Source organism: Molothrus aeneus, chromosome 8 (assembly GCF_037042795.1).
Source record: "Molothrus aeneus isolate 106 chromosome 8, BPBGC_Maene_1.0, whole genome shotgun sequence".
NCBI lineage: Eukaryota > Metazoa > Chordata > Aves > Passeriformes > Icteridae > Molothrus > Molothrus aeneus.
Genome location: NC_089653.1, coordinates 1,294,637 through 1,314,096, shown reverse-complemented (window position 1 = coordinate 1,314,096; position 19,460 = coordinate 1,294,637). Strand labels below are relative to the sequence as shown.

Genomic DNA, 19,460 nt, shown 5'->3' with positions numbered 1-19,460 from the left:
GAATCCAAATCCCCCTGAGAGAACAGGTCCCTCCTCCCCACCTCTGTTTACACGAGCACCTTTCTTTCTTCATAATCAGGTCAGCCTGTGCTTGGGATAAGACATTACCCTAAACAATCCCACATGGAAATTTGCAAAGAAGCCAAGAGTGCTCACCGTGAAGTGTTGTGACCAGGCTGTGTGTGAGCCTCAGTTCTGGTCCTCTCCTGTGCTCTTTGTTCTCCTCAGTGCAGGCTGCTACCTTTCTGCCTGCTCTTTACGAAATAGTAAGAAGGCTAATTTTAGGGTGCTTCATCATGCTGCCTTGCAAAGACACAGTGTCATGTCAGAACCAGCAGCATGTGGCACCACTTGCAGCTATTTTATAAGCTGAGGTTCAGCCTGTTACCAAATTGGTCTCTGCAGGGCACAGCCCGCTCAATTATTGATATTGTGTTCCTGAAGGATTGCATCTCAAAAATCAAATGTCACTTTTGGCCTGACCAAAACCCAGTTTAATGACATGGGAACTGGTGTCTCAGCATCCATCTCTTAAACCAAAAAAGCTCCAAAGATTACATGGGAATTTTCGTGCTCAGTTAGCACCTGGCCTGCTGATCTATTTATAACAGAAAAATACATGTAATAGTGTGAAACATCACTGCAATAGGAAGAAAATATGCCACATGTGGGAAGGGGCTGCACTCCCAACACTCTGTGTAGGATGCTCAAAAATGTTCAGCATCTTCAGCCCCAAGCTGCAGGTGCCTCAGCACTTGTGTGGCTGCTGCCATACTGCCAGGGCACAGGGGAGGCACTCAGTGCCAGCTTGTGTGGGCTTGGGGACACTGGATCCACACAAGGGTTTGTGAATGCAGGAGCTTCATCCCTAACACAAAGGTCAGCTTGTTTCCTTCATTATAGACTTCATGTCCAGGGCTCATCCTCACCCTTCACTGCTTTTTCATTTTCTCTGCATTCATCATCCTATGAATAGCTTGCCTTTGGCTATTTCAGCTATAGTTTGTGGCCTGAGAGGCTGAGGGGAGTGGGAGGGTTGCAGGTTTTTAGTTTTGCTTATCTTAATTTGAAGGTGTCTCCTCAGTTTTCCTTTAACCAGCTCCCTTTATGAGATGCCTTGAGTTAACCACAGAAATTGCAATGTTGTCAGTTTAGTGTTTTTATAGTAATTATGTTCACAAACAGGTAAAAAACTGTTCAGTTTGTTTCAGCATGTTGCCATCAATTAATAAATGATTGGTCTTACTGGTAAGCACATTTGCATTTGAGCTAACCAGAACTGTTTGTGAGCAGGGTGGGCAGAGAGAGAACTACAACACACTGAGCTATGAATTGGCAGAGTATACAAAACACATCCTCTGTGTATGTGAGCTCTCTACATGGATACTGTGAAGAATCTAAGGATGAAATGTAAAACTGAAATGCCATAAAAGGGTCTGGCCATCCCTTGTTTGTAAGCCTATTTGCATTTTAAAGCCTTTTCTTTGTCTTCATCAAGAATATTCTACACAAAGGCTTCACACAAAGGTGGGTAATTTCTCACAGCAAAATGCTGACATCTCGAATTTCATGTTATCAGCTGTTCTGGACACCCATTTCTATTTTCTGTAGTCTGTGACACATCAAAGTATAAAGCAAAGGGGTTTGAAATCTGGAATTGAAGTTTATAAAGTATGTCCTGGCTGTTGCCAGGAGAAATGGAGGCAGAGAGCAGAGTCTGTCTCTGTTACTAACTACACAGAAAGTTTAATGCCATAATACTGTAGCCTTCAAACTTTATATTAACTGAAAGATGTTTTCTAGTAATTGAGCATGAAGGACATATTAGTTAACCCTAGATATGATTCTTTTCCCATTTTTATATTATCTCAGTGGGGGATTAACTGGGGTACAATTTAAAAGCCACAATTGTGCTGACAGCAATCACCAGGCAGTAGCCAAGCATTGCTATTTCAATAATGGCAGGGGAACTGAAAATAGTTTCCTGCTTGTTGTGACCATCAATAAGAAGACTGTGCAATGGTAATAGGAAACCCTCAGGCTAAGGCACTTACAAGGAAATAAATTCCTTCCCTGAAGTTAAGCAGATTTACATTTCTCATTTTCACTGGACTTTGCATCTCTGAGGGTTTTTTGCAGGTACTAGAAGGGACAATGGGAATTCTGAGGTGCAAGCACCCCACAGCTCCCCTGAGCACTGCAAGTGCAAACCCCATTGTGGCAGGTTCAGTGCTGGTGATGCAGGGTGGGTTGTACTGAGTGCCAGGGAGCCCAGGCAGGGCTGTGGCACCACAGCACACATCCTCTGCCCACCACTGCCTGTGTGCCTTCAGCCCCAAGGAGGGCATCCCATAAGGTACTAAGGCATGGTAGGTAGGATATGGCTTCTCGGGCACAAAAAAGCAAATTCGCTAAGATAAATGGTATGTGGAATAAAAATATGGCTCGTACTTTATTTGAAGACACACTTGAATTATTCAATTTACAGTAATCTGATGTTAGGATGAATATAATTCTTTAAAATAAAATAGCTATGTCTGTTGCAGAAGGAAGTTGAGATTTGTGCAACACTGTATGTTGTTTCATGCTTTATATATTTTTTATTTAATGTGTTAAGCCAGTTATACCAAGTGACTTTTCCTTGTATAAAATTGTAGTGGGCATATAATGTTCTCTTCAAGTACTTGGGCATATCCCCACATGCTGGTCAGAGGACACATTGCACAATGAATGCCAATATTTAAAATCCATTTCACAGTGTAGTTATTCACAGTTACTACTCCGTTGGGCTCACAAATAAAGGAAAAAGGAAGTTTAGAAGACAAGAAATGAAATGTTTTCTTCCATTTGCTCTGTGTCACAGCTCCTGCTAACCTTTCAGTCTTAGATGCAGAACGGCAAAAGGAAAATCACTCTCATTTCTCCTTTAAATAGCAAAAACGGGCATTTGTTGCCCTGAAAAGTGCTGCATCATTTAGCTTGTGTCAGCTATGCAGCAATCTCATTTTCTCTAGGTATGAATTTCATATTTCTGGTTTGGATCTTTCCTGATGAATCTACAACCACAAATCCTGAGAAGTCCCGTACAATTTTACCTGTTTACATATACAAGAGTGTTTAACGGCTGGACAAAGACATCCCATTTACTGGGATTTTGTGAAATGACTTCCGTCTTACAAAACGGCAGAAGGACACCAAACACAGAACTTTCCTCACACACAGTTTGCAAAATCACTTGCTGTGACGTGTGCCTGGTCCTGGCCTTTTTTCACTTCCCGACCTACATAAAGGTGGATCCTTCTGTAAAGAGGCTGCTAAATAAGGAAATCTCATTTGGATTACCAACCCGGTCCAATTACATAAATTGCAATGGATTTTCCTCCCAGTACCAAGCATAACACCAGGGGGAAAAAAGTTAAGAAATGTATCTGGCGTGTAAACTTCTCCTTTAGCGGCTCCACTAGAGATACGTGTTCAGTGAAAAGAAACGTTTGACTGTGCCCATCTTGGGCATGGACACAGAGAGAAGCTTGTAAGCAGACTGGCACGTTCCGAAAGCTGCATTTCTTTCTGCGGGAAAGGGGCAGGGCAGAGCCCCAGAGCCAGGCCGTTCCCGGAGCAGGAGGCCGGGGAGGGCCGGTGCTCACGGCGCTGCAGCGGCGGCACCGATCACCCGCGGGAACCGCTGCGTGCTCCCGCGAGCTAATGACGCGTAATTGGAGTGTGGAGAACAGTGTGTTCCTGCATCCCCCGGCGGATCCAGTTCCTTCCCACTCACTGATCTCATTCCTTGCGTGCCCTCAGAGATCAAGCAGAGGCTGCCGCAGATCAGGAATAAGGAACAGCAACACGCGCCCAAGCGTCTGGAGAACTCTGCAAGGCAGACGAAACTCGCCATACGAAGACCTCTCCTGAGGGAGCTATCTGCCCCAGAACCCACTCCAGTTTTTTAATTCTCAGTTTAAAACCTGCCATGTAACACAACGGCGGCTCTGTATTTTCGCGCTCACACGTGTTCCCATGCCAAGAACGCGCACAGCTTCGGTCACCGCCGGAGGGAACAGCCGAGCTCCGCGCCAGCCCCGCGCTCCCCGAGCACACGGGCAGGAGGAGAGCGTCCCTCCGGGGCTGCGCGCCTCACTCCTGCTGTCAGCTCCTCGCCCCGCCTCCTCACAGCCCAACGGCGGGAACCGAACCACGCGGTGCCTCCGAGCGCACCGTCCCTGTCGGAGCCCGGCCGAGCCCCGGTGACGGCTCCGCGCAGCGTCCCCGCCCCCGACCACGCGGCCGGGCCGGCGGGAGGCGGGCGGTGGAGCGGGCGCTGCGGTCCCGCCCGCCGAGCCGGCGCCTGCGCGGCAGCGGCGGCCGGGCCCTGTCACCGCGCCCGGGGCTGCTCACGCTGCTCACGCCCCGGCCGTGGCCGGCGAGCGCCTGCGGTGGGCGGGCTGCGGAGGGGAGCGGAGCGCTTCGCTACCACCGGTGAGTCCCGCCGGGCCTTGGCGGAGCCGGGCGCTGCCGCCCTCGGGCCCCGCGGGGCGGACGGGAAAGTGGCCGGGGCCGCGCTCGGGCCGCGGGGCCCCAGGGCGGGACGCGGGAGCGGGGCGGGCCGGGCGGCGGCGCCGCGGGGCAGGTGCGGCCCGGGGCGGTTGGGACCGGGCCGGGCGGCGCCGCCGAGCGGCCGCGAGGCACGGAGGGGTCCGGCCGCCGCCCCTCTCCGCCGCCGGGCCGCGCCCGCCGCTCCCTCCACGGCTCAGCGCGGCGGGCCTGGGGAGCCGAGCCCCGCCGAGGGAACGCGGGGCCGCGGCGCGAGCCGGGCCGGGCGGAGTCCCCTCACGGGCACGGCCTGAGCGCTCGCCAGCGGCTCCGGCAGCCGCCGCAGCCCGCGCGAAGCGTCCAGGCGCTTCCCGGCGGCCCGGGGCGAGTGCGGGGCTGCCCCCGGCCGGGCCGGTGCCCACACCGGGCAGCGCCGGCACGAGCGGGGGTACCCAGCCGCTGACCGCGCCACTTGGCTCTGATGACCGGCACAGGGGTGGAAGAGTGCCGTGATTTGAGATCAAAGTACACAACTTTGGCTACTGGCTCTTAAATGATGCAAAACAAAACAACCCCGCCTTCCGTGGACGTACATATATAGTTCAACAGAAAGGAGAACTTTTCTTTTTTTTTTTTTTTTTTTCTCTGCTGGAGATGGAGATAAATCTTGACTACAGAAATATCGAAGAACTATAGTGATACATCTTTCTGATTTCTTGTGTTGCAGGTTGAAGCAAGTCACCGCTCCAGATGTGTGACGTGTGCTGCTGCGTAGCTATGGTTTAACTGAAGACGTCTTCATTTCGATGTCCCCTTCTGAATGTGGTAGGATATAGCTAGGGAAATATTTGATCATGCCTCACCTCCTGAGATAGGTAAACAGAATGCAATATATTTTAAGCTGTTTGGCTGTTTTGATTTGGTGTTGCCTTTGGGGTTTTTATGCGGTCACAAAAATAAGTGTCTTGTTTATTGCATTTTGTCTTTTGCAGAGAAAAATAGCTTATCCTGTTGTGCTGGCAAGAATTCTGCCCTTTGGTGTAGGATGTAACGCTTAGATGTTAAGTGTTGGCTTGCTTCTCCAAGCAGCTTGGAATTTAGGTATTTTATACATGTTATGACCCTGCAGAATGTCTTCTGAATAATGGTCACAGATGAAAATTTATAGTAATTTCTCATTAGATTACATTGGCTTTTAAATTGCTCTGAAAATGCAGGGAAACTTGCTATTGTGGAAATGGGGTATAAGTAGTAGTGAAAACATTGTCACCGATTTTTTGTTGTATGCACTACTGCAAATGAAAGAGAAGGGCAGCTTTGAATCCTTTCCAAAAAGGTACAGAGTCTGTCAGCACAAATACTGATAATTGTAATTTAGGGATTAGGGGTGTGGACTTGCTTGAGGGAGTTGGTGTACGTGGCCTCCTGCTACTGCAGAGTAACTGAAGCTGTAGCTGGTGTTGATGGCAGTGCAAGACTAGGGCCTTGAGTTTCAGCTCTTTATTTTCTTTTATATTGTGAGTTCAGTTGACTCCTAGTTGTTTAAATGCAATGACTGACACAGCATATTGTACTTTGTGTTGCATAACTGGATTGATCAGAGCTGACCACTTTTTTCCAAGCTATGAGTCAAGTGTTGTTTTTGGTGATGATCTTGAGGCCATACACAGTCCCTGCTGGAGTCATGCAACTCCTCAAGTAAAGAAAGTTGCCTGGACTGTCCCCTTGGAAGATAGTTGGAGTCATTTCCCCAGGCTGGAATTGGTTGCAACTGCAAGTTTGTGTAAATTTGGATTAGGGATTAAAAAAGTTTTACGAAGAATGATATTTTAAGTTTTTGAAACAAAGTTATGCAAAACCAGTGACCTGCACATCTTAAAAGTTGTATCTGAAATGGGAAAGAAAGCATTTTATTGCAGAGCTAATGGAAATCCTGTCCAAGAAAGCAAAGCACACTCTTAAAAATTGTTCAGGGTTTGAATACATTGGTATAGAGAAAGTGAGCTCATGGATTACATGCTGTGTAGAAAGTAATGTAAATGTTTGGGACAATACTGAAAAATGTACATTCTCCTTTTGTCTCAACAGCTACGCAGAAGGAATATTCTAGAAAAGTAAAGCTGGAAGATCTCTGATAAAAAGAAGTGTAAACATGTTGTGCTGGGGCAATGCATCTTTTGGACAGCTTGGATTGGGTGGAATTGATGAAGAGATTGTTTTAGAACCCAGAAAAAGTGACTTTTTCCTAAATAAAAGGGTCAGAGATGTAGGATGTGGACTGAGACACACTGTTTTTGTCCTGGATGATGGGACAGTTTATACATGTGGATGCAATGATCTGGGACAACTAGGGCATGACAAAGCCAGGAAAAGACCTGGTAAGTTTAGAAGTGATGAATTGTGGGGATTCTGTGGGGTAGTGGGTGTGGCTTTCGTTTTGTTGTGCTTCATCAAAGCCAAGATTGCCAGTGTCTTCATGGGGCAAACTCATGCACAGCAGTTCTTCCAAGAATGGACATCTTTTTGACTGGAAAAGCATTGCTTTGCTGGGCTGGGTTCTTGTGAAGCTGGAAACAAACAGCTATGAAACATGGCAGTCCCCCCATATTTTTGCATGCTGTGCAGGTGGACACTGCCACTAGTTTTTATTTCAAGCATGGCTGTGGGAGACTCAGTGACTGTTTTTACTCTCAAGGGGAGCTGACCTGCTGCAATCCACGGGTTGGTATTGTACTTCATGTGTGGATTTGGCTGTTGGAATATGGTGGAAATGAGTATTTGGCATATCACTGCAGGGAAACATGCAGTTTTTAATTGTCTAATACGTGGTGTACAGCAGGTGTGATTGAAGCAATGTTCTCTTTTTGTAAGAACTAAAAATAAAACTTTTGATAAAAGACTTATCAGCATAAGCAGCACTACGGGGAGAGGATTTGGAAAAGCCTAAAGGATGCTGTGTAACACTTCTTTGGGCTTTTTTTCTTCCCACCTATGTTTGGTGTGTGTTTCTGCTCCCTCCTAGTGCAGTTCTGGAGCAGAACTGGGTAAACATCTTGCAGGGACTGCAGAGGAGTGTGCACATGGGCTCCCTTCAGAGCTTGCATGTGAGTCATAGCTGGTGCTGAGAGCCAGGAACGGTGCTGCTCACTCACTCACTCAACACAGCAGACTGGAAAGGCTTACTGAGACTTGGTTCTAATCACTCCTAGAGCACTTTCACAACTTGCTTGGCTCAATATTTGCTACAAATTTTTCAGATGGAAATGAGGTGTCATGGGGTATTTTAGTAGTTCTCCTTTACACAGTTTCAGTTTTCATGCCAATTAAAGATTTTCTTGATTTTTTTTTTAACTAATGTGGACTTCTATTGGGAAACAGTATGTGGATATTAAAACTGATAAACTTTAATCCTGTGCGAACATCTGCTTCGCGAACACGAAGAGAAACTCGGCATATCAAACTTACTCTGACTGCTTGTTGCCCACTTCAGAAATTTTGCTGAATTGTTTTTTAGTCTAAAGGTTACAATGAAAATATCTGACATTTAATTTGCATGACTTTTCATATGTAATGGACCTACTCTAATTTTTTTAACATGCTCAGGCACATGAGGATTGTAATGTCCTCCCTAACCTTCCTTTCACCCAGAGGTTACTGATAATACTGCTGAGTGTTGTATGAAGTCAGAGCATTGGGATGACTTCAGTTGCACAGCCCAAAGAGACTTGGTATCTTTATAGATGGGTGGATGCTCTCTTTTAAATGTGTTCCTGCTAACTGAAGATAATTTTGTTGCTGACTGTGTGTCTTTGCTACCTCCTTGTCCCACTGCCTTTTTTCTTTCCTCCTTGTGGAGCTCTACTTGCCATGGGCACTGCATGGCTGTTCCTTAATCCATTTTAGGCAGTCAGGCTGGCTGGTTCAGCAGCTGGGGGAGATTGCCTGAGCTAATCTGTGTGCTGGTGCCCGAGCTGGAGAGTGCTTCCATGACCTCTCCCACTGGCAGGGCTGTGGGAGGCTCTGATGGGTGAATTGGGGTGGCAGCCTCTTTAGTCAGACCAGCTGGATGTAATAAAAAGAACTTATATCTGCTGCCTGTGTTAGTTTATTTTGGAAGCTGAGTGCCTGTCATGCTGCAGATAATGTGAGCTACTGTTGTGAAGCTGACTTGGGCTGGGCTGTGTTTAGAGTGCCCATAACATTGACAATACACAGGCTTTTCCAGTGCTGTGCCATTCTTAGGCTGGAATAGAATTTGTGTTTGAAAACTGGGAGTAAAAAGTCCAAGCAGTCCCTTATTTAAGGGAACTATTAAAAATTCCAGCCTTAATGACAGGCCCTGATATTTCTCTGCTTATTGCTGGAATTGAAGTGTTATTCTGATCACAAATCATAAGCCCAAAACCAAGCTTTGAGTGTTTCCAAATGCATTGGTGCAGGCTACTGGAAAAAAATCAGAGATATTTTAGTGTGTGCTTTTCAGAGGTGTCACTGTATGTCTAGAAAAATTACTCTTTAGGATCTGTTTCTACAGTATTTTGCATTATAAAGAAGACATTGTGTAGCTCATTGCAAAATCAGTAGCTTTAGTCTGTAATTTGCCCTGCCTTGTTTTGCAGGCTCTTTCTTAATAATGAATAGGTGAATTTAATTTGCTGTGGTGGAATGTTTTCCTCTTACATAATGTCTACACGTGTAGTCATTTGACAATAATCTATTTGACCTTACTGTTAATTGAGTTTCTGCACTCATTTTCAGATGGCAGGATTAGAAGGACCCGTTAGGATCGAGGTGCAGGTTTTGTGCACTTCGTGCATTGCTCCAGAAACAGTCATTACTTGGTTACTTCAGGGTGTCAAATTTAACTCATTTCTCCTAGAATTGCATGTTTATAATTTTAAATAAAGGGTGTTGCAGCAGAACTTACGGGCTTTGTTGATGTCTTAGTACTGTGTAAACTGTTTGGAACAAGCCTAGCTTGTTAGTAGCTTTTTTTTTTTAACCAACTAATTTTATTTATTCCTTTTTTTAGAGCATGTTGGTGCATTGGATGCCCAAAATATTGTAGCTGTGTCATGTGGAGAAGCCCACACTCTTGCATTAAATGACAAAGGTCAGGTATATGCTTGGGGTCTGGCTACTGATGGACAGCTTGGCTTGCCAGGAACAGAGGAATGCGTCAGAGTGCCCAGGTTAAAAATAATACATAATAAGTTGCCTTTTTTTAAAATGATGTGCTTAAATCACATTGGTTAAGCTATTCTGTTGTTACAGGTAAAGCCATATAAATATAGAGAATGTATATTAGCTATGACACTTGAAAGCTGTGTGTGGACAGTTTCCTTGCTCAGAAAGTCTTGTGAGAAATGTGTTACAGGTGTGCTTGGTTTGGTTTGTTGCTTTTTGGGGTGTTTTGTTTGTTGGTTTTTTTAATAGTCCTCCCCTAACAATGAGATATTGGAAAAGTAGGATGGGTATTTTAACAGTATGAATGCCATTTAAGAGAAGTTAAAGAGAAGCAGAGTGTTAAACTTTCAATTTGAAGAAGGTACATTTGGTGTCCTATCTTTGTACTTCAGTTTTCACCCCAAAGCTTTTCAGTTGTGATTGAATAATACAACTTCTAGTTTAAAAAATTCATGTTGGCCAGGGTTGTTTTCAGAATGCCATAAGCATTCCAGTACCTGAAGTCCACATACAAAAGTAACAATTCCTTGGAACCTTAATAATTCATATTAAAAATGTTCTATCTGCATCTAATTTAAAAGCCCACAGGCCCTTTAGAAACTTTTTTCTCATCCCAAGTTGAAAGCATTATTAGTTTTAGTGCACATGTGCATGTATTTGCAACTTCTTTAGAATATTGTGCAATATGTATTAGGTCTGTAAACTGAAGTTTTGGAAACTGGAAAGTAAGAATGAGGTTCTTCTTGTATTCTGTATTCATTCCTCCATTCAGCTTGTGAGATCACCTTCCCAGCACATGAACCTCCCTAATTCTTCATTATGGATTTTTACAGACTTGATCTGTTTAAAAATAAGACAGAACCTGACCTTAGAAGGTTTAGAAAAGCAGTTTTGTCTTCAGATTTTACTAAATAGTGTCTAATTAAAGTTGGGATGTTTAATATCCTTCAATAAAAAGGATTCACATTTTGTATATTACCTGTTATTTCATACCATGATCTGGTAGCTTAATTCTTTCTCTGTTTTCTTACTCCAATAGAAATATTAAAAGCTTATCAGAGATCCAGATTGTCCAGGTTGCTTGTGGTTATTATCACTCACTAGCACTCTCAAAAGGTAAGCCAAATCCTCCTGAAGTTTTGTGTAATTTCGTACCAGGGAGTTCAAAAATTTTCAAGATACATTTTATCTTTTTTTTTTTTATTAAACATGCTACCACTTAGCACAGATGGGATTTCAGGTTGGTAGGGGCTGTGTAATTGAATGAGGGAAGCTTGAATTTGAAAAACAAATGTACAACCGGATGTTGAGATGTGCTTTTATTTCTTCAGGGGGTGTGTTTCTGTGGTTTTTTTTCATTATCTGGCTTTCACATGACTTCCTTTTTATTTTTTTTTTCTTTTCTTGGTCCCCAATCTTTCTCATCCTGCTGGCACACTGGTCTGTTTTACCCTGTTACCTCAAGTTACTGAGGCTGGCAGGAGTGGCTGCCTTGTGTGCTTCATTATGGCAAAGCCTCTGGATTTTGGTGCTTCCATAGTTAAAGTGCCATGTCACATACAAGCCACCTTTTGAAAGTTTAAATACCTGTCTTCAAATTCCTGCTGGGGCTGTGAGCACATACTTAGTTGGCCTCACTTGTACTGCATGTGTGGTTAGTGCAGCTCTCCAGAAACAAAAATGAATTTAAATCTGCTTATTGCTATTCTCATTACGAGACAGGAGAGTTGTGGCCAAAACTTCCACTTGGAAGAAGTGGCTGCTGAAAAGGGTTAATGGGAACTTCCCAGCTCAGAACAAAATTCCAGTAGTTTGTCAATGTTTCTGAACAATGTGTGTTTAAAATATGAACCAAATAACTGTGGGGAGGCAGGTGTTCATTGTACGCTGAATAATTTTTTTCCTTTAAATCCAGTAGTTTATACTGATTATATGTGCCAGGGTTCTGTATGTGACTCTTCATGGGCTCATATTGAGCATTTCCTGTGCCATTATATATTCCCAGGTGTAATTATCATTATAACCCAAGGGAATGCCTTTGTTTCAGGGCAGGCAGAGCTTTAGGAGTAACCCTTTGCCTGAGTTAAGAGCTGCAGCAGAGTTGTGTTGTCAAGTGTTCTGTTGGTCAAAGGTGCAAGAATGTCACAGGAATTTGTGATTTGAAATTCACTCAGTGTTTTAAATAGTTACAGGCTTCAAGTACAGCATCACTGTTTTATAGCCAGCTCATGGACTTGCAGCTCTCTTTCTGTTCTTGACATGCGCTGTAGGGCGTTTTGGGTTTAGTTGTTAATATCAATAAATAAAATCTGAGACCAGTGGTTTCCCCATCTTGATAAAACTGTTACTGGAAAGATGAAGCATTTTGAAGGTAACAGTGCTCTTGAAAACATGTCACGTCAGCAAAAGTGAATTATTTTGTGTTTGGGTGTTGATCTTTAGAATCTTTACTGCAAAACATTGGTTGTTCAAGAGAATGTTTTATTTTAGAAGCAGTCTTAACATCAATAGGTCTTTGATTGTCATTCTTTAAAATGTCGTTTTTCTTTGTAAATTATCAAATGACATTATGAACTTTGTGCTTCAGTGATCATGTAATGAAGACAGTACTTAAAAATATCCATCTCTTAAATTGTCTGTCAAAATTTAAGTATCTTACCTTAGAAAACCTTAAATGAGGCTTTTGATTGGAAGTAGGAAAATTTTCCATGTCCAGGGTGCAGCTTCAGCAGATGTCTGCATAAACATCTGTGCAGTAGAGGAACTTGCCATGGAGCAGTGCCTTGCTTTGTAATAACCAAGCTCAGTAGATCCAGCACTGTGGAAACAGGAATGTTAAGAGCAGTTTGGAAGGGTTTGAATGTGATTTAAATACTTCCAGTCTGATTAAGTGCTTGAGTTGAATGCCTGCAAATTACACAAGAATGCTTAGCTTCAGAAGTCAGTAATTTGTATGCATTTTCAAACTCAAAAGTTTTTGAAGAGTGACAGTCTTAACTTTTAGCTTTTCTTACAGTGGATAAACATTGTATTATTAAACTGTATTAATTGTATTTCTTGGTTGTTTATTTTTTCCTTCAAACAGGAAGTGAAGTGTTTTCCTGGGGACAAAACAAATATGGCCAGCTGGGCTTAGGTTATGAGTATAAAAAACAAACCTCACCACAAATGATTAAATCTCTGCTGGGAATCCCTTTTGCACAGATTGCAGCAGGAGGAGCTCACAGTTTTGTACTGACTCTTTCTGGAGCCATCTTCGGATGGGGACGCAACAAATTTGGGCAGCTGGGTCTTAATGATGATACTGGTAAGGAAGCATTGCCTCAGGAGGGTTTGGTGCTGCAGGGTTTGGGTGGTGAATCTGAGGTGAGCAGTGTTCCTGGCAGGGAGCAGACCTGGCAAACCTGGGTCAGTGCTGCTGGGGTGTGCCAGTGCCACGTGGGATGGCACGGAGCAGGCACAGAGGTGTTTCCTCAGTGCTGGGTAGTGGCAATGCTGACAGTGAGTGTTATGTTGAAGCTCTTGCCTGCTTCACTTGCATTCTTTGCCTGTTCCTTAATGGGACTGAATTGTAATACTGTGCAGTAGTTACAGTTTGAACTGAATTTTATGTGGATGAAATTGCTTGGCAAAAGCAGTAATCTGTCACAACTAATTGGTTGTCCTTAGTAGTCACATTTAGGCCATCTTCATATTTTATTGCCATTTACTTTTGCATTCCTTTCTCAGGCCACTTTTGATAATCATTCACAATTTTGGCTAACCATTTCCAAAATTTCCTCTGCTAAGTGGATGACCCTCAATCATTTTTAGCAAGTGGTTAGATTAGACAAAAAATTCTTTCTTTTTTGGTTGTATTGTGTTACATGCACAGTATGTGCTCATAGGGCTCCAGGATGGCAGTGTTTGCTGTCAGAGTCCTTTAATACACAGTTTAGTAGTGGATAATCTATAGATGGTTTCATCAAAGAGTTCAGACTTTCTTACTGATTCATTGTTGTCAACACCATTTAAAATGGGGAAAATGGGTTGTAAATAAAATATTCATCTGAATGCCTTAAAAATTGTCACATTCATATAATAAGAAAATTACAATTATTTTTCAGAAATCATGGGAGACTTCAGTTGCTCCTACATATTCTTTGGAATGTAAAGAAATGTAACCCTATGTTTTTATGTAGCATCACTTCTCAATGAAATCCCTTTTAAATGCGTTCATAGGGTTTCTTGCAGACATGTTAGCATGCCTGACAGGTTTTAAGACATTAGCACTGACATTTTAAAGAATTGCCTTTGTGCAAAGTTGACAAAGTTGACTTGTCCTAGTGATGGAGGGAAGTTATGTTTGCTTCCAGTTTGTTCAGAGCTCCATTCTGTCACGCAGTCAGTAACATTAAACTGTGTATAAATGTACTTTCCAAAGAAGCCAAACCGACACTGATGCCAAGATGATGTTTTGCCTTTTTTTTTAATATACCTTCTATGTATCCTCAGTGTTCTTAGCATTCTTTAAGCCTGATAACTTGGCATGGTGCTGCTATTCTGCCAGGCCAGGAGGCCTCGTAGCAGGAGGCTGGAGAACCCTACCCTGTCTTGGGAAATCAAGGTCCCCTCTGGAACACACCCTGTGAAATAGAGATTGGGCCATCCAGGGTAGAATTCCACAGATGGGGGAATATCACAGCATTCATCCAGGCCTCCCATTGGGGCATCCTTGTTAGATGTGCTCATTTGTAAGGTCTGTAAATGCCATAGGAGGTCTGTCATGTGTGAGCATTGCAGCACGTTCCACCTTGGCCAGGTGGAGCACCAGTAAGGATCCTAATTAAACACTGAGGTAAAAACCCCTTATCCCTTAGCTGTGTCTGCCTCTCCATTTTTAGGACCAAGGAAAAGGTATCAATACCAACTTACAGGAACACTTTAAAAGCATGAAAATACATAAACAATTCATTTAAAACACAGAAATAATGATAATTTATTTTCTTTTCTAGTGCCAGTGCCAGGTCTAATGTAATGTTCCATATTTAGTTGTCTGTGTATTGACACATGATCCCGTGCTAGTGAAAATGAGGGCATGGGCTACAAACTTTTTCAGTGTCATAGTCCCTGTTTTATTCTGTAGTAACACTTCCATCTCCAAGATCCATAAACTCAGTCCTGGTGATTGTGTTATGCTAACAAATTTAAGCTGCTTGCTTGGCTAGAACCAAATTAGAATAAACAAGCAAAACTACTTGGGTTTTGATTTTTATTGTTGAAATAAGTGACCTTTCTCTATTAAACCTTCAGACAGGTATGTTCCTACACTGCTGAAGTCCCTGAGAAGTCAGAAGGTCGTTCATATATGTTGTGGAGAGGATCATACTGCTGCCCTTACAAAGGTACAGAACTTAAGGATATGCTTATGCTCCAATTTTTTTAATGTTTCCAGGAGAAGATGCTACCTGAACAGGAAAAAATAAACTAAATTTTAAATAAAATTTCTTGTAAATTTATGGGATTAATTTGAGGGAAGATTAGAGGAATGCATTCTAAATCCTCATTTTCCTTTTTCGTGCATAGAAGTTAACTCCAAACTTTCTTTAAAGCTGATAGGCTCAGTTGAGGTACTGAATGTACTGTGAATGTTTGTAGAGATTGCCACCCAGGTGCATGGCTCCTCTGTCCCTGCAGAGCCAGGGGCTCACACACCTTTTGTAGGCAGTACTGTGTGTGTGTGAGCATTCTCCAAATCCTCCTGAAGCTCAGAAGAACCTGGCACTGTTTGCTATCCTGACTCAGTGACTGAGGCTGTTGGGTTTTCTCAGTGGATGCTGCAATTGAAGCTGGTGATGGGTTCCAGCTGAGGGCCTGGCTGATGCAGAGTAGAGTTGAAAGAAAGAGAGTCACAATTTCAAAGCATCTGAAAATGGCAAGTTTCAAAGTTGTTGTGAGGTAAGGTGTATAACTTCTGAAAATATTTTTGGTTTAAACAGTAAGGGTGTTAGTTAATTTGTTGATTAATCAAAAACTCCTAAAAAATGACTTGCCTTACAACAATGTTGAAATTTCTGGTTTCTTATGCTTTCAAATACTGAGGCTGTTTCAGCCATAGTGTGTATCATCTGCTGAGCAGGGCAGCTTCCTGTTTGCTAATCACTTCAACATCTGTATTTAGTGTTTCAAAGATGAAGTAGAGTTTTAATAGTGGGAGTTTGTACACGGGTGAAGTTCATCAAGAAAACTGGAAAAGAGGGAAACTGAGGATTAGGATCTTTGTGTAAATGACACAAGTTAACGGCAGGACTGTTGTATGATAATAAGTTAATTAGATGAGTCTGATTTAACACAAGTGAGGTAATATTTCATAGCTGTGCCACGTTTTCATAACTCCAGTTAACTTCTGATTCCTCTGTATCTCAGGACCCTGTTGTGCCCTGTATATTTTCTGTCCTTTCCCTGCAATGCCAAAATCACCAGAAAAGATTTATTAAACCCCTATTTCTGTGAAGTTTCTTGTTCTGAGATACGCAATCATCTTAATGTAAAAAATCTATTTGTTTAGGAAGGTGGGGTTTTTACATTTGGAGCTGGAGGCTATGGTCAGCTGGGTCATAATTCAACCAGCCATGAGATAAATCCCAGGAAAGTTTTTGAGCTTATGGGAAGTGTTGTCACACAAATCACCTGTGGCAGGTAAGGTCTATTCTGTGCTAACCCTGTGACTCTTACACATAACTTGTTTTGTATAAAACTTTATATCTGTTGCAATATGAAGTGGGGGTTTTCTTAGCCTTTGTGGTCAGGGAAGACAAAATGACCCCTAACAAAAGATATTTGGTGATGTTTTGGGGATTCTAAAACCATTCATAGAAGAGCTAAAGGAAGGTGTGTATTTAAGTGATTTTCTAAACTGGCAGTGTGAACAATAGTGTGAGGTGTGAGAGTTTGTTGCTGTCACTTCATTTCCTGTAGAAGAAAAGTGTATTTGGGAAAGTACAAAATAATTTACACAAATTCCCAGCTGGTTCTTTACAGGCCTGTGATAGGAGAGGGGGAATCTGGAGCTGAGCAGGATGGGAAGGGAAAGGAGGTGCAGGCAGTCTCTAGACATTCATTTCTGATATGCTCTAAAGGTCAGACAGGGGCTAGGCACTGGCAGCTTCGTTCTGGGAACCTTTCCATAAAAAAGGAGGGTTGCCTGTTGGAGTGTAAATGGAATATTGCCAGTGGCAGGGCATTGCAGGAGAGCAGTGAGTGTTGGGCGGGACAGGACCTTTCACACACTGCTTAGCACAAGTGCTGGCCAGGCCTGCACAAAGCTTGTTCCAGTGCTTAGGTTTGTGGTACTGAATTCTCTTTGCCCTAGGCAGCACACCACTGCATTTGTCCCTTCTTCTGGAAGAATTTACTCTTTTGGACTGGGAGGCAATGGGCAGCTGGGTACAGGGACCACCAGTAACAGGAAAAGTCCCTTCACAGTGAAAGGAAGCTGGATTCCCTTTAGTACTCAGTGCCCAATGAGCACAGGTAAGCACCAGCTGATGCATTTACTGCTTGGTTGCCTGTTCCTTTGTAGTGCTTAAAATTCTTGAGATTTGAACTGATTATGGATTGTAATCATTTTTCCCAAACAGTTTGATTGTGCTCTGTGTTCCTGCTGTAGGAATTGCATGCCTGTGGCTGGTGGGTAAGGGCTGCTAGACCTAGAACTTACCTCAGAGAAAGATGGTCTTTGGTGGTCTTTACCTTTGTATCAGTAACTGGTGTATCAGTGTGTTGTATCAAGGTTCTGCCACAAGGGAACCTTTCTGTAACCCAGTGTTGGTTGCAGTATCTTAATCATTTTCAATTTCACATTTTCACAGTGGCCTGTTTTTTATTCCTATTGCAGACAGTGAGGAGCGCTACTGTGTAAAAAGAATTTTCTCTGGTGGGGACCAAAGTTTTGCACACTACTTTTATCCACAGGTAACAAACTGAGTGTAATTTGGCCAAAGCTTGTGAAAGTTGGATTGTAGTTTTTTGGATGCATTTTAAACTATTTTGATGTTGAAGGTGCATGTGACTGTATTGCAGAGTTTGTTGGAGCAGTGTGCAAGCAAAGGCACTAAGTCATGGTAGCAGCTGGAGGACTTGGATCCAGTTAGTGTGTGTTAGCTGTCAGAAATCATGTGAGATTGAGACTTTTTTGGCATAAGCTTTTTTCTTGATGGATGAATGCACTTCTTTTCATGTCATAAGGGAAGAATTGATTGAATATTTGAGCTCTTTGCTCCTTGCCCAGTCTTCCTCATGTCTCTTCCACAGCAGCAGCTTTGGTGTTTTCTGCTCTGTAGCCATTTTAAAGTACCACTGTGGTAAGGGAATAAATGGAGCTTTTTGCTAAAAATTACTGCTGGTGACATAGTTTGTTTTGTCCGTTTTATCACAGTCTTAAAGCTTACATTTTAAATTAACAAGAATTGATCTGTTTAAATTCTGCTATCTAAAAGAGTCTAGAAGGACTTTACAGTAAAAGTGGCAATGTGGAAGTGTGATGGAAGGAAAATGCTGTTGGGGGATGAGTTGGGAGATGAAATAAAAACAAGATGAAGATTCATGGGACTGTTTCCAGTACAGCTCAGCAGATATTAGACCATGGGGATTAATAAAGCATCAAGAGTTGAGTATGTAGGGTGAAAACTAATTTGGACACAAGGGAAAATGGGTTTTAGTGGGGAAGCATGTTTATGAAGAAAAACTGAGTACAGGTCAGACTTGGAGCAGTGCTTTGTGCTCACAGCCCGTTCTGGTTGTACAGAATGAGCAGTTTTTCTAGGATTGACTTGTTGGATTCTTGTCTAAATTCTGATAGAGTTTAACCATTGCTATATTTGAGAGAAACTTGCTTAGCAGGTGTAAACTGGAAAATTGCTTATAATAGAGATTCAAAACTTGTCTATTAAAGCTTCCTTAATAACTTTATGTGCAATTTTCATAATTACTGGAGTAGTTTCTGACTCACTAATTGAGGTGAACTGGAGACTATGAATGGAGTTATTGTGGCTTGTTCTGTACAAAATATATCAGCAATGGATGAACTTTGATGCTGCAGAAGTATCCCTTTTAGTACTCTTTGGTTTGGTAATTCGTGTTGAATTCTTCCTTAGTTCTGTGTGTACTGTACCCCTGGGGGTTGTGTGTCCCTGCCATTTAAGGGGCCCAGCCAAAATCCATTTTGGGCTGCTCAGTTCCCGAGTTATTTCCTTTGGCTGGACAGAAGGGAAATGGCAAAAGTGTTCCTCAAGCTGATGCTGTGGGGTGGAATCAGAAGTGCTGATTTTTGGCAGCAGATAGTCATTGTCACACTGAGTCAGCTCAGTGTTGTCAGATGGCACCCTCAGGAGGAATGTTTTCTCTTGGTAGTTTTATCTTGGTTTTGGTGCTATTTGCCATCTCTTTTTGAACCAATGCTCCTACTGAAAACAATGATCTTGCTTCTCCTTCTCTTTACTATTGCAGCTCTCAGTGCAATTCATTTTATATGAGCAGCACTTCCAAGTGCAGCTCCTCTGATGAGGCAGGGCATGTTCACAGAAGCATGATCATTCTCAGAGGAGCCTGATGGAAGTGGGGTGGAAGAACATCTGTCTGGAAAATGGAATGGCTCCTTTCCTGTGGGCTCACAGCTTGGCAGGGAGCTAAGTGGCTCCTGGTGGCTGGAGGGGAGATGCTTGCTGCTCACATCTGAAGCTCAGTTAGTGTTCATCACTGAG

General features: G+C 43.0%; 1 protein-coding gene across 3 annotated transcripts in view; it reads left to right on the top strand.

Moving 5' to 3' along the window:
- Positions 1–4,366: 4,366 nt before the first annotated feature.
- Positions 4,367–19,460, top strand: part of HERC4 (HECT and RLD domain containing E3 ubiquitin protein ligase 4) — a 30,112-nt gene continuing 15,018 nt past the window's right edge. The window contains exons 1-10 of one of the 3 annotated variants that reach the window (XM_066554486.1): positions 4,367–4,479; positions 5,261–5,358; positions 6,622–6,911; positions 9,566–9,725; positions 10,760–10,836; positions 12,806–13,027; positions 15,013–15,104; positions 16,268–16,398; positions 17,072–17,232; positions 17,597–17,673. In XM_066554486.1, coding sequence (XP_066410583.1) covers positions 6,686–6,911; positions 9,566–9,725; positions 10,760–10,836; positions 12,806–13,027; positions 15,013–15,104; positions 16,268–16,398; positions 17,072–17,232; positions 17,597–17,673 — 1,146 coding nt within the window. In that variant the 5' untranslated portion in view covers positions 4,367–4,479; positions 5,261–5,358; positions 6,622–6,685. Of the gene's footprint in view, positions 4,480–5,260; positions 5,409–5,554; positions 5,635–6,621; positions 6,912–9,565; positions 9,726–10,759; positions 10,837–12,805; positions 13,028–15,012; positions 15,105–16,267; positions 16,399–17,071; positions 17,233–17,596; positions 17,674–19,460 lie in introns of those variants that run through there. The other 2 variants (XM_066554485.1, XM_066554487.1) reach the window with 2 other exon arrangements.